We start from the raw sequence: 14,844 nt of genomic DNA, 5'->3' as shown, positions 1-14,844 counted from the left end.
GTAATAATGGAAGACAACATTAAACAACTGCTCTAGTGGTGTCTTCTGGTAGCTTGCACGAAATTCGTCAAACCAAACGCGTAACAAAGTCATTTAGAACTTCTCATTTAAAAAAAATCGCCTTGCTACATTTGTCATTCTTGCTTCATGTGCGCCAACTTCCAGACCTTGCTTCCAAACCGAGTTAGGTCTTCACGGCCTCATAGACAAGTATTAGTTTTTTAGCTCAAGTGATTTTATAATGTAAAATCATTTCTTTAATCTGCTATAATACGGTACAGTATTCTATGAGATATGTTTTTCTTCGTCAGACTTGGCATGACTAGGTGGTTATGGCGCTCGACTCGTAATCTGAGGGTCGCGGGTTCGAATCTCCATCTTTCCATCAAACATGTTCGCCCTTTCAGCCCTATGAGCGTTATAATGTGACGTTCAATTCCACTATTCGTTGATAAAAAGAGTAGCCCAAGAGTTGGCAGTAGGTGGTGATGACAAGCTGCCTTTCCTATGTTCTTACACTACTAAATTAGGGACGGCTAGCGCAGATACCCCTTGTGTAGCTTTGCGTGAAATTCCAAACAAACCAAACCACAATTGTCAAACTTAATGTTTTGTTTAATATTTTTAAACGCATAGTAACAATTATCTAACCTCTTCTTCACTTGTGTTAGATGATATACCCATTGTAAAATATTGTCGTCTTTTAACAATAGATAAACTTCTTTTCAGACCTCCTGAGTCCAACCTTTCTGGTGTCAATGTTTCCAACTCGCGGAATCATCCTTCTTCTCCACAGACACGTCGTCGAGTGTTGACTCCACATCCTTCTCATAAGGACTTGGACGGTTTCTCCAAGGAACTCTCAAAGATTTCCACGAACTATAGCGAACTTCCATCTTTGGATGTATGCGACGAAACTAATCAGTTAACCAGATGCCTCAAACCACCTGATACAAATTTGAACCAGATCGACGAGACCAGCGTAGGAGAGCGAGATAAAAGGTCGATCCCATGAAGATAATGAAAATGGGAGATAGTGGGAAAGAACCCGTTATCACAGAAACACAGCACGATAGTGATCTAACAAATGGGTTCGATTCCTTGTCACCAGAAGGGGACTGTAAGGAAACTACAGATAGGCGTGTAAGTGCTCCTCAAGTTTCTAAAACTCCTGTGCATGGACATGGTGTTAAAATTACAACACCTAGATCAGAAGGAAAGTCCAAGATTCCATATCTTCCGGACCACTCTGTCAAAGCCTTAACCGTGAATCAAAAGTCTCCTAGCTCAGATAACGTGTATAAACCTCGAGCGTCCCAATTAAATAATTATGCTCCTGTACATATCGCTAGAAACGGAAGGAGGTCATCTGACTCCTCCAACTATCCTCCTAATATCCATAGAAGCCGCTCTCCTAGTAATGATTCTTTAGAAGAGGGATCGTTTTTGAATAGAGGGAGTTTAGACAGGCATTCTTATAGGAGTCTCAGAACTTCTAACATTTCTCCAAAAGTAGACACAGGCTACAAGACTTGGGCATTCCGCCAGCGCTCGCCTAGGTCTTCCCTAAGCTCTGACCTCTTTAGACCACCACCACCACCACCTATTGGATCTCAATATCCTGTAAGATCGTTGGCTCCCAAGACGAGGACCATCCTTTCTAATCCTAAGTGTATTCCACAGAAGAAGAAGAATTCTGTTAAAAAGCCAATTTTGTCTCCAAATAAAGTACAGAAACTTCTAAAGGATGTTGACTTTGATACGGGCCAAGATTTCTTGGCAGAAATAGAAAAATTCATCGAAAGCTACAAATCAAAAGTGGAAAAGAAATTGAGGGAAGAGAAACTAACGACAAGTTTTCCTGATGAAACTCCAACGTTAATACATGCTTCTGAATCGCTTAGAGCTCTCTCTGATGAACGACCTTCTGGCCGTTGGGATAACTCACTTCAGCCCTCTCCACCAAAGTCAAGGTCTCACAGCCTAGGCACTTCCAAGATCCCAATGTCGGTCAGATATAATAAACGCGTATGGTAACTTCAATACGCTGCTTCTTGGAATAAAGGGAATAGCGTATTAATACAATTGTTGTTTTCTGATTAGTTAGTGTGTTTCGTTAATATTCCAGTCGAAACAATACCGCAGTAGAGGGCGTTTCTCAAATAGTCACTGTTTGTAGGCTGATTTTTTTTTTTCTTCATTCGTGTGAGTTACTTCCTAGCAATAGTTAAAGATATTTAAGCGACGACTCAACCTCAGGAAAAAAGCATTCTTTGATTAAATAAACGGTCAAAATAAAACTAACATTAGTTACCTTGGTACCATCTGCACATTACGTACAGTGACGTCAACAAAGCATCCAATGACTTTCGTCATAATCTGACTTTAAAGTCTAAAGTTCTTCATACAAAGTACATATTCTGTCTACATGACACAAGAACTTCGTGATGCTTGAATTTTTAAAAAAAATTATATAAAACGAGAAAAATGACGGAAACGACTTAGTTCTGTTTATTCAAAGGCCAGGTGTGATCCAGCGGATATCACGTTTGAACTGTGAGTCCGAGGATTTATGGTTCTCAGCTCGTTATTACAAATACACGTTTTCCGCATTTTGGGGCCTTGGTTGCAATATAAAAGCGGCAGCTAAATCTAACTGTTCGGTCATAGAAGAGGCACCCAATAGTTGGTGGTGTGTGCTATTCACTAGCAGCCTTTCCTCTAGTCTTTCAGTTCAAAACTGGGACGGCTATGCGTATAAATCCTGAAACAAAGAAACATACCTTCTGAGTAATTCACCAGAGAAACGAATTATTTTCAGGCAACTTCATGTAAGCTTTGTGCTTGTGGCACTTCTATTTTTAATCAAGTACTCGTTAATTTTTAAGAGAAAATTACAATTCGAATAGTTTCTAAAATTAAGAGTAATCCAGAACGGTTGTGGAACAATGTTATTACACTGTTTAGCAAATTAATAAATGTACAAACCGGAAGAGGATAAAATAATAATTTAATATAATTATTATATATTTTTCTAACACTAATGAATTATTTTTTCACTCTAGCCTTTGTGAAATTTCACATCTTTAAATTCTTGCAATAATTTCAGAAATAATTTATTCGTTTGAAGTTGAGTATAAAGCTACACAGTTGGCTATCTGTGCTCTGCCCACTACGAGTATCGAAACCCGGTTTCTAGTGTTGTAAGTCCGCAGACATACCGCTGTTCAGTAACGCCAAAATATAAATATTTTTAATCGTTAATAGTCTAGATGTGGTCGCTCTAAAATCAGGAAGTCTGAGAATTAACTTTATGATCTCATAAATCAAGGTTTTAAACTCTGTATAGATTTGTTTGAAATGCCCGTGATCTTATTGGTTACGTACTAAAGAAAGTATATTTTAATATTGGTGGTTTTTGTGAGTTTACACGTACACGCATGCACGCACAGAGGGAGAGAAAAAAAAAATTGTATTCTTGGTTAACAATTATTAACATTATTTCGATACAAAACAAAACTAGTGAGACATTGAATTACAACAAACATTAAACTTGTGTGTGTATATATTTATCCTTTCGGCTACGACTTGAGTTTGATACTCGCCATCTCGATAAGAAACTCAGTCACAATTATAGAGGTCACCCAGAGTCGTTATTCTTGGAGAAACGCTGCGCTTCAGTCTTCATTTTCAGTGATATTGAAAAAAAACACACACTTTTCCATCTCTCGGATTATCTCATCCTATGCTGTTTCAGCGATAACCTTCGGAGCTTATAGCGCTAGAATTGCGAGTTTGATCCCGCAACGGACATAGCTTTGGGCTGAAACAAATAAGCGCAGGTAAACTAAGCCTAATCGAACATCGTACTCATGTTGTTATGATTGGCCAGAAGTTGGCAGCATAGCATTAATGAACTGCGCCATTTTACTTTTATTTTTTCCAGTTAGACACCATGTTGAGTAATATTATTAAACCTTGTATTGTCGGATTTCAAATCGTATTTGGACGTCGAATCTGTTTTTTTTTTATTATACTTTTGACATTTTCTTCATCAGTGTACCTTTTTAAACAAATTAGTGCTAATTTTCATCTTCCAATTTGGGAAATTGTATTTAATTTTAAAAAAATCTAAATATGCGGCCATTTACTGGTTAGCACACAAATAACAGAAAATATTTTTTACTACTTTTATGAATGTGGTACGCATTAAAATATAAAACAAAATACTTTCCAGAAATTCTAATTTTGGACAGTTTAAAAGAAGCCATGTACATGGTACAGCGGAGTGTCTGTAGACTTAAAACGCTAGAATCCGGGTTTTGATGCCAATGGTAGGCAAAGTACAGATAGGTCATCGTGTAGGTTTGTAATTAATTACTAAACAAATAAAACTGAAAAAGTTACATGTATAGCTTACTGAAAAACTATTTTGTATTCAATATATGACGGTTATGAGCAATCATTCCAACGAAAACGTTTGTGGTTGTTTCCAAATGAAAACTTGCGAACAATATATTTTGATTCTTTCTAATTAATATTAACTTTCCTACCCGTAAGATTATCGGTTTTTACTTCTTGTTTCTAATATGTTTAATATAAACAATTATAAGAGTATTTCTTTTAAACACTCGTAAATAGCAGTAATATCAGATTGAAAACAATACGACGTAACACCTTGTATTAATATTTGACATCAGAACCTAAGTTCTCTTGTGATGTCATACTGTGTAAATATGATTTATGCTTTTAATAATTAAGCCTTAAAATTTTGCGCTTGAGAAAAAGATAATTTGTAGCAAAAATACGCAAAAAGGAAATAAATAAATAACAATTTGATGCGTAATTGAAATTATCTTAAAAGTTGAAACAACAAAAAATATACGTTACATTATTCTGATTTGTGACTTAGAATTATTAAATTGACCTACGAGGGCTGTTCAAAAAATACGCGGACTGACGTCATAAAACAAAATGTACTTTTATTTAGAAGTTACAGGTATGGGACTCCTTCAAAGTACTCTCCTCCCCAACGCACACACTTATCCCAACGGTGTTTCCACTTGTTGAAACAGTCCTGGTACGCTTCTTTTGTAATGTCCTCCAGCTCCTTCGTCGCATTTACCTTAATCTCGGGAATCGTCTCAAATCTTCTTCCTTTCAAGGGTCTTTTGAGTTTGGGGAACAAGAAAAAATCGCAAGGAGCAAGGTCAGGTGAGTAGGGGGGGGGGAAGAACAGTGATCGAGTGTTTGGCCAAAAACTCACGAGTTCTGAGAGACAAATTTCGCAGCAACGCGGTGCATCTTCAATTTTTCGGTCAAAATCTCGTAACAAGATCCAACTGATATCCCACACTCTTCAGCAAGCTCCCTAACAGTCAGACGTCGATTTGCCCGCACCAGGGTGTTGATTTTGTCGACGTGTGGGTCGTCAGTTGACGTGGAAGGACGCTCATCATCTTCAATGGACTGTCGACCATCCTTAAAACGTTCATGCCACTTGAAACATGCCGTACGCTTCATAGCAACATCACAGTAAGCCGTGTTAAGCATAGCAAAAGTTTCAGTCGCAGATTTTCCAAGTTTAACACAAAATTTCACAGCAAGTCGTTGCTCCTTCAGGTCATTCATTCTGAAATCCGCCAAACGAAAAAATCGCACTTCACTTAAAACCGCATAGCTAATACACAAATGAAGATATCTGCAATCGGGAAATGGCGTCGTAATCAACTGATCTGTGCAAACCTAGCGACACCAAGCGGATTCCCCTGGAACCAACTGGAGCCGCGCAATTCAAACAGTCCGCGTATATTTTGAACAGCCCTCGTATGTTTTTAATGAATTAATAAATGTATCTTAAATGGATTACCTTTACGTTTTTATACTTGTTCTTGAATTTGTTATATCATGAGACGGGTTATGTGTTTATAAGTCAGTTATAAATATATATATTTTTTTAAATCATCCCTTTGTCCTATGTTTAAAATGTTTTAAAGTACATTCCGCTTGCCAATAATATTGAAGAAACGTTGTATACCTTGTGCTGATATCTGTAGTAAACTATAAATATTATTCCAATTTTAAAACATATTTTAAAGAAAAGTACAAAATAGCTTATAAAACTATATAAGAAATGCTTCTTTTCCCAAAATATACACAACATTTTCAAAAACGTTAAAAGACTTATGGAACATTTATAAATGTTCTATTTTTATATGAATGTTATACCAAACCTTCAGAAATACTTTCTACGGCCAGTTAGGAACCGTTAAGACTAATAATAATTAACACAGAAATTTAATTTATAATCTGTTTTAAGTTGTAAAGGTTTCAGATATAATCAGTTGAACGTCCAATTTTTCATTTTATTTTATAATGTAAACTTCAGGTGGCTGCTTCGAAGACGTAAATTTGATGTAATTTTTTTTTTTAGTATTTATGCCCAGAAAATAAAATTAAAATGTATGGTACTGAAAGTAAAGCCTTGTGTGGATTGTCTCAAGAAGACAACATGAAAAACTAACCTTTAATTTAGTGTCTTAAAATAATTAATTTTTCGCAATAACTACTCGCACAAAGTTCTAGAAGAAAAATCTTCATTTACACTTTCAACTAGTTTGGTTTGTTTATTTGTTTTTGAATTTCGCGCAAAGCTACACGAGGGCTATCTGCGCTAGTAGTCCCTAATTTAGATGTAAGACTAGAGGCAAAGCAGCTGATCATCACAATCCACCGCCAACTCTTGAGCTACTATTTTACCAACAAATAGTCGGATTGATTGTAATATTACAACGCCCCCACGGTGTTTGGTGTGACAGGGATTCGAACCCGTGACCTTCAGATTACGAGTTGAGTGCCTTAATCACGTGACTACGCTGGGCCCAACTAGTTCGGACTTTTTCTCTTAAAGTTTAATCTCACCTAAGTTAATTATGTTGTAACAAAACGAAACACCTTGACGTTATTGAAAAGCAAAATTATCACGTAAAGCTATTAATAAGAACTTTTACACATCACAAAAGTGTCTTTTTAGATTAAAAAAGACTTTTTCACAATTCTTACTAACTTTGTTTAATAATGTGAATAAATGCGCTATCTTTGTAGGGGACGAAAGAAAAATGTTGTTTGGAAGTGTTGTATTGTAAAGTACTCTAATGGCTTTGCGTCACTCCAATCATTTGATGATTTAATCAATCTCTGTTTGTGACAACTTCTTATCGCAAGACAGTGAAAAGTCGTATGCTAATCTTGTGATTCCAATGCCTAAAAATTTTGTATGATCCAAATTGTTTTTTGAATAAATGAAAGACTGAGTGTACAAAAGACTCAAACTGCTGCTACAATGTGAATCACGTGTATAAAGTAAGCAGTTCTAATACTACAAATTATATAACTGTTTATAAGCCATCAAGTCAGCACTAATATATACCAATGATGGACATTAGTATAATAACTAAAACCGAAATGCCTATTATAAGATTCTAACCTTAAAAAAGTTTAATATTCCGTCTACTGTCAGTACTTTTCATTATTTATTAATCCATAACCGAAAATGTCTGTAGTAATAGCACTTAAAAGCGTTTGGAACATTCCATCCATCAGACATAATTCAGACTCAAACGTTAAACTAGGTAGCCTCTACGGAAGGTCAAAAAGAGGGGTTAGTAGTTGACAGCTTTAACCTACAAAGTCTCTACTGCTACTTATTGACTTTCACTATCTGTCTGTAGCCAGTTGTAGGAAGGCAGCCACTCTAACATTTTGACATAAGAGGCATTTGTTACAATAACTTATTAACAGAAATAAACCACCCTATATTTTTACATTTGTTTGATTTCTAACCTACGCCATTTAAACCATTATCTTAAAATTATAGTAATTGGAACTACAAATTCCCGTGATTATAATATGCAGTTAGTCTTTCTTAAAAAAAAATGTTTAAAAAGCTTTCTCATATTTGATGGTCTGGTGTGGCCATGTGATTAGGGTGGTTGACTCGCAATCTGTGGGTCGCGGGCTTTAATTCTTGCTAAATATGCTCTTTCAGCCAGTAGGGCGTTGAAATGTAACATTCAATCCCCTCTTGGTTAGTAAAAAATTAACCCAAGATATGATTGTGGTTTGTGATGACTAGCTGCCTTCCCTCTGTTTTTCACTGCTAAATTAGAGACGACTAGCGCAGATAGTCCTTACGTAACTTTGCGAACTTCAAATCAAACTCACATTTGTTCTACCAACCTAAAGCAGTGTAGTCCCGTATGTACATCAAAGAGAATACATACAATTAAACATATATTCGATTATATGTAATAATATAAATTTTTATAGGTAATGTTCAATTACTGGAAAATAAATTTTAGAATAATGGATATAAGGATTGGGATATCATATTTTACAAGTTTGTTTATAACAATGTTGCAACACGTTAATAATACGTTTTGATAAATAAAATTATTACCTTTCTGAAATCATATAGAGGACGCTAGGTCTTTCAAAATTTTGTAAATAACCAGACGGCTTTGAAAGTGATATGTTTAGTAAATCTGTTGGAGTGGGATTGTGTGAGTAGTAGTGTTTACACAGAATATATGCTAATAAGTTTGGTCGACATAGGAATTTACGTATTTAATTAATTATTACTGAACTATCAAGGTAAGTATTTGTAGCTCTAATTGTCGTCATTCTGGAATAAGTACTAAAGAGAGGGTGTTGGAAGCCATAGAAGTATAGAATTTGTTTTTGCACTAACTAGGCTTAAGATTATTTTGTCAAGGTTGATAGGAATAGATGGGCGTGGTGGAAGTAATGATGGAGGTAACAGGAATGGATGAAGTTCAACAAAACACGGGAAAGCAAGACAACAATATTAACGAATTTTTCACAGTTTCAAATATAGTGGTTAGAATGAAAATAAGATTTCTTTTTTATTTTGAGTAATAAAAATGTGAGGTCTTAAAACACTTCTTTTTTGTTTCGTAACAATTTTCATACACTATTAGATGTGAAAATACATCATGAGTAAATAAATTACTAGAAACGTTTTTCCGTCTTCTGGCGAGATTCTAAACTTTTTTTTTATTATTCTTGTCGCAAGGTTTATTTATTTGAAACACTACATTCTTTATTCTGTCACTTGGGACATTTTTTGAGAACGTCCGATAATATTAATACTAAATATTTCTACCATACCATATGACACATCCGCCGTATCTACAATCAACTACGCATTTTGTTACACTTTTTAAAAAGCATGGTAAACGTAACAGCATTGTTTTGTAACAAATATTAATATAGACTAGCTCTTTCAGTAATAGGCTTTCACACTATAATTGTTATTCTGAGAAGTGGTTAATAAATAGTGTTCTGACCATCATTTGGCTTCGCGTGCTCTAAATTGAACGAAACCAATCGTTAATGATGTCGATGTTTGGTAGAGATGTTGTTCCACACTCTTCTTTTAAGAAAAACCTTAAGGAACCGATTAAACAGTGTAATGTTTGGAATACATTGATATTCTAATACTAATTGTCTTATAACAAATATAATTAATTATATCGTACTTAACCATCAAAAGTCTTTCACACTATAATAATTGTTATTCGAATTCGGAAATCGTTAGAGAAGCGCAGTTGTGTTATTAGCCCTTATTTCACACGTTACAAACGTCTATAACTTGCAAAACAAAAAACGAATCAATCCAAGTGGATTGATTGTTTCCTCTCTGATTAATAGTTCAAAACTAGGTACTGGAATCCGTGGGGTTTAACCTGATCGTTTAGTCCACGTGCCATATAGCTGATAAATTCCATCTCCAGAATAACAAAAAACTAGGTTTCAAAAAGTCTAGACTTCGAAAGCTCATTCCTCGAACCTTTTTCTCTCACGTTTTTGAAAACTTCTTAGATTTTCTATAAACATGCATAATTTAACAGTAACAAATAAATTCCATAAGTACACAGTTTTTACACGGAACAACATAGGAGTTAGACCATAAATTTATTGCTATTACTTGGGCGATTGGTATTTTTATTCTGGTACCAATTGAAATAAACCATTCTCCCGTCAGATCAAACACTTGACTGTCTTTTTAATGTTTGCAATTGATTCTCGGTTGAAGTTTGGAAAATTCAATGAGAAATATTGTCAAATATAACACTTTTATTGAAAATAATTATTTTTTATGAAAACTGGACATTTACAGTCCCTGTCCCCTGTCTATCATCGATACATTTACAGGGCTAAAATCCGGGGCTTGAATTTTCGTTGTGTGCCTGTTATGTAATTTTGTTTTAAAAACAAACATTGCTAGTATGAAAAGGCTGAGGAAGCTTGTAGATTCTGTCAACTGTTTGGATAAAATATGTAATTAACTTTGATTTGGTAGTCATCATTTTGAGCTGTAAATTCGTACCCAAAATTTAAAAAAACTTGGTAGTTATTTTACTTATTTAAGAAATTGTTTCTGGATGTTTTATAAAACGTATTTGGAGTTCAGTAATTAATTATTTCATCTCGCTTACTTCATTTTCATGAAAAACTATATATTCTTTTAAGTTATGAAGTCTTTGTTTTAATATCTGAAACTTTATATTTGAGAAAACAAGTAAAACTGTGCAGCCTTTTTGACATCTAACTTTTAGTAATATTTATTAACGTAGTTGCCCAGTTTTGTATACGATTCTTGCACAAATATCACAAGTAAGACGTAACGAACTTTGACCTCTTTCTTAGCAGTATAACAAGTGATATTGAATAACTTATCTTTACCGTTCTTCACAGCTGTCAAAATAAATTCTGTTTGTTTTTTTATTTCTCCCAAAGCTACACGAGGGCTATCTGCGCTAGCCATCCCTTAACACTGCAAGGCTAGAGGAAATGCAGCTATAGTCATCACCACCCACCATCAACACTTGGGCTACTCTTTTACCAACTAATAGTTGGATTGACCGTGACATTATAACGCCCCCACGACTGAAAGGGCGAGCATGTTTGATGTGATAGGGATTTGAACCCGCGACCCTCAGATTACGAGTCAAGTGCCCTAACCATCTGGCCATGCCCGGGTCTTATCTATATGACCGACTAGATTTGTTTTGTGGAGATAAACTGTTATCTAATAAACAATAGAATCGAGATACTATGATTTCTGCCAACGCTGTAAATTATTTTATTTAGAACTTCGGAGATTCAAACTTTCTTGCTGGATTTTTAATCTTTTGATCATTTAGGGGATTAGACTTTCGGTCGAGAGTCTTTCCAACTCCTCAAAAAAACAACAACTTTTCAGCTAGAATGAAATTAAAAGGTGGAATTAATGTACTTCCACTCCCACATCAAGGCTGATGTGTCACAAACTGAAACCAAGTCGATAGATTCCAAAGTAAAAAAACTAAGTCATCACATCCTCAAGCCAAAGTTGTGCAGGAATTTCTTGAGGTTTTAATCGTGTGCAGCATACAGTATCTCGTACTCGGCGGACATGAAAGTGTTTCATACTCTACCACACTCGCATCCGGCTGATCAGGATGTTCCGGATTATAAGGTCAATTTTTGATGCAAAAAAACCTTGAACACTCGTTCCTGCTCGATGACCAACGTCCATTTGTGGTCATTACAGGTTCTTCCAGAAACAGGTGTAAGATTTCACCAAAATCCTGCTCACCTTTGATCTCTAATGAACTCGCGGTTTATAGTTACCTTGACAACAGTGAAAGCAGGCTGACTGCACTGGGACTAATATTAGTATTTTACAGAAAACGATGACAAAAGTGGACTGACTGAAATAACACGAAAAAAACAACAATTACCTAGCCGCAGGCTCTCGAGGTCCAGTGAGCTTTTTTACTTGCCCACTACTAACGCCCCTTAACCATCTCTACGATCAGAATTTCCTATGCGCAGACTTGTACAAATGTTAGTATGGGTGTTCTGTGAGGTTGCTGACAGCCTCTTTACCCGAATGTAATCGCCATGGCTGTTATGTATTATAATAATTTATGTCGGATGAGTCTCTTGATTTATTATGCTACGTATTAAGATTTCAAAAAGCCAGAAATTTTAATTTGGAAGTTAATGTTAATACGTATCAAATTTATATTTGTCTATAAGATTGATACGCACAATATACAAACAATAAATTTTTAATAATTGTTATTACAAATAGTTATTAAAAATATTGGTTTATATACACGAGTTTTACAATCTTGCAAACTATACTGAGTCTTCTATCTGGTCTAGAACTGAATGTTTTATTAACGGTCCGAGTCCACGACGAGCAAATTAATTCGAGGTTGATGTTGTTGCATCTCGCTTACGTTATCTAGCTTGGCTGGCTTCACGCCGCTTATAAGCTGACTTTTTACCGTTTAAGATATTTAATGCCCTCGTAGAAATACTAACTTCCGAAGTTAAGTCACTAAAGTTAAACGGTTTATAATGTTCAAAATCTATAAACGTTCCTGGTCAAATTTAGTTTTCCTATTAATAAGCATTAATCAGTTATAGCCTCCGAGGCTTGTAATATATTGACTGTAGCTGACCAACAATATTATATTGCTGTTTCTCGGCTAGGCGAGATTTTCGAGCGTTCAACAACATTCAAAGATACGCTAGTGTTTTCGTAAAACATATTTTGTTGATTCTTACTCTTGAAAATCTACAAATTTTGACAACAAATGGGAGTTGCGCAATACACATCCAACAGTATATGTCACATGCATCAAACTGAAACAAACGTAGATACTAAAATGTATAACAAAATTCGTTACACGGTGTATTGAAGTTTGCTTAACCCTCAAATTACGCACTCGTTTTTATATCTTACACTACCGATCGGGTCCATATTAATATTACATCATATTTAGTATTTTGTGTATTTACATGTTACAACACTGATATAAAAACTACCCCAAAACTGAATGAAACTGTTCATTTTTTTACGTAAAATAGAAAGGGAACTGGAGGACTTATAATAATAATAATAATAATGGAAAACCTATGGTATTTTTTGTTTACATTGTGTGTGTGTAATATATGTTGTTATGGATCCTTTAACATAAGCGAAAAATCAACAGTTTTGAACAAAATAATAAAGTTACTTGTTTTAAAAACAGATCAATTTCACACGGTCATCACCGATAAATATAAGGTTAAACTTCAATTACTAAATATTTAGTATAAGTAACGTAAAATTAAACGCCGATTTTTAATTTTTTCCAATGAATATTTTTAATAAACTCGCTTTTTCAATCGTGGGGCGTTATAATGTTACGGTTAATCCCATTATTCGTTGGTAAAAGAATAACCAAAATATTGGCTGCTGTTTATGTTGGGTTTAGAGGATGTGCAACCCACGCAATGGCATGGAGGGCTTCAAAAGGTCCAACTCGGGCCCAAGGCAGTAGCGAAAGTTGACTGTCTCTCTATTCTGTCGGTAATTGAGGGCTAGCTAACCCATAGTTCTCGAGTGAATTTGTGTTAAGTTAAAAAAGAAATGTATAAGAGAAGTAGTTATTAACTGGTATACACGGGATTCAAAACTTGTTTTATATTAAGAAAATTCTACATAATGGAATTACTCAATTTTCTACATATTTTGAATTTGATATATTTTTCACCAAATAAATACGTCCTCTTCTTCCTTACAACTTCTAAGCAAACAAACACATTTGAAATTTAAGCCAGAATTCAAGTTTCAGAGAAACAAAAAACAATAGACTAAAATATCCTTTTTTTTTTCTTCTTACGTTGTTAGACGGAGTAAGATGGGAACCAAATCGGGTAAGCTCCAGGAAGGGCAATCAGATACTCATTTTTCAAAATGACTGACAGTGACGAATGTGCAGTGCGAATCATACGCCTAACCAAACTTTGTAAATAAAAGACCAATGTTAAATCTTCATCGTCAACATGTAATTAACTTTGTCAGTTTGCTTATATGGTTTTCAAAACAATCCATTATTTCTGTTTTATTTGTTTTGAAAGTATAAGAAGGAACTAGTATTTTTCACTATAAAAACACGCATGTTTCTTAAAAATAGGTTTCCCTCAGGTAAATCATACCTAGTTTATCTAGAGGGCTGTATAATTTAACAGTGAGTAATATATGGCTTACCATAGCGACTATCTGAAGTTCTCGACTTATCTGCGGCTTGATGGGTACCATAATTACAATGTACGTTGACTTCGGTCCGTAAGAAAAGCAAATGGTGAAACTGTTGGAGACATGGCGGTCTAAAAAGGTTTTATTTGTTCTTTAGAAAAAATAGAAAGAGTTAACTTGTTTGCTTTCGTAATTATTCTGACTTCTTAAAAAACAACAGAAGTGTCTCGAAATATAGTGGGATATAATATTCTCACCGACGTAACAGTTTATACGATCATTTTGATATAAGTTAAGAAATAAACGATTTTTACACAACAAATAAAAATATTCTTATTTAAACCAACGTATCACCTTTACGGCTTATATATATATATGTATCTTATAGAATCAATTGTAATACATTTATCTTTTTGATTGTATGAAACAAAACCCGACATAAAAAACATATTTTCTTTTTCAAAGTTTCTCACTAATTTTAAATATGGTTTGTTTGTTTTGGAATTTCGCACAAAGCAACTCGAGGGCTATCTGTGATAGCCGTCCCTAATTTAGCAGTGTAAGACTAGAGGGAAGGCAGCTAGTCATCACCACCCACCGCCAACTCTTGCGCTACTCTTTTACCAACGAATAGTAGGATTGACCGTCACATTATAACGTCCCCACGGCTGAAAGGGCTAGCATGTTTGGCGCGAACCCGCGACCCTCAGATTACGCCTTAACGCGCTAGGCCATGCCAAACC

At 35.0% G+C, this 14,844-nt stretch overlaps 2 protein-coding genes across 3 annotated transcripts in view; both read left to right on the top strand.

Annotated features, from left to right (window-relative positions):
• Window positions 1–14,844, top strand: part of LOC143244175 (GAS2-like protein pickled eggs) — a 73,394-nt gene that overhangs the window by 30,563 nt on the left and 27,987 nt on the right. The window contains exon 5 of one of the 2 annotated variants that reach the window (XM_076488392.1): window positions 730–2,081. The exons of the other annotated variant lie outside the window; for it this stretch is intronic. Within the exon in view, the coding sequence (XP_076344507.1) occupies window positions 730–1,015 (286 nt within the window). The 3' untranslated portion in view covers window positions 1,016–2,081. Of the gene's footprint in view, window positions 1–729; window positions 2,082–14,844 lie in introns of those variants that run through there. 2 annotated transcript variants of the gene reach the window in all.
• Window positions 1,021–2,081, top strand: LOC143244176 (uncharacterized). Its single transcript, XM_076488394.1, has one exon. It carries the CDS (start codon window positions 1,021–1,023, stop codon window positions 2,035–2,037), a length of 1,017 nt encoding a protein of 338 aa, XP_076344509.1. The 3' UTR covers window positions 2,038–2,081.

This window comes from Tachypleus tridentatus, chromosome 2, assembly GCF_004210375.1.
Source record: "Tachypleus tridentatus isolate NWPU-2018 chromosome 2, ASM421037v1, whole genome shotgun sequence".
Taxonomy (NCBI): domain Eukaryota; kingdom Metazoa; phylum Arthropoda; class Merostomata; order Xiphosura; family Limulidae; genus Tachypleus; species Tachypleus tridentatus.
Note: the sequence above shows the minus strand (reverse complement) of the source record. Positions and strands in the feature narration are given on the sequence as shown.

Excerpts from the sequence above, each read along its gene's own strand:
- LOC143244176 (XM_076488394.1), top strand. The coding sequence starts at position 1,021 with ATGAAAATGGGAGATAGTGGGAAAGAACCCGTTATCACAGAAACACAG.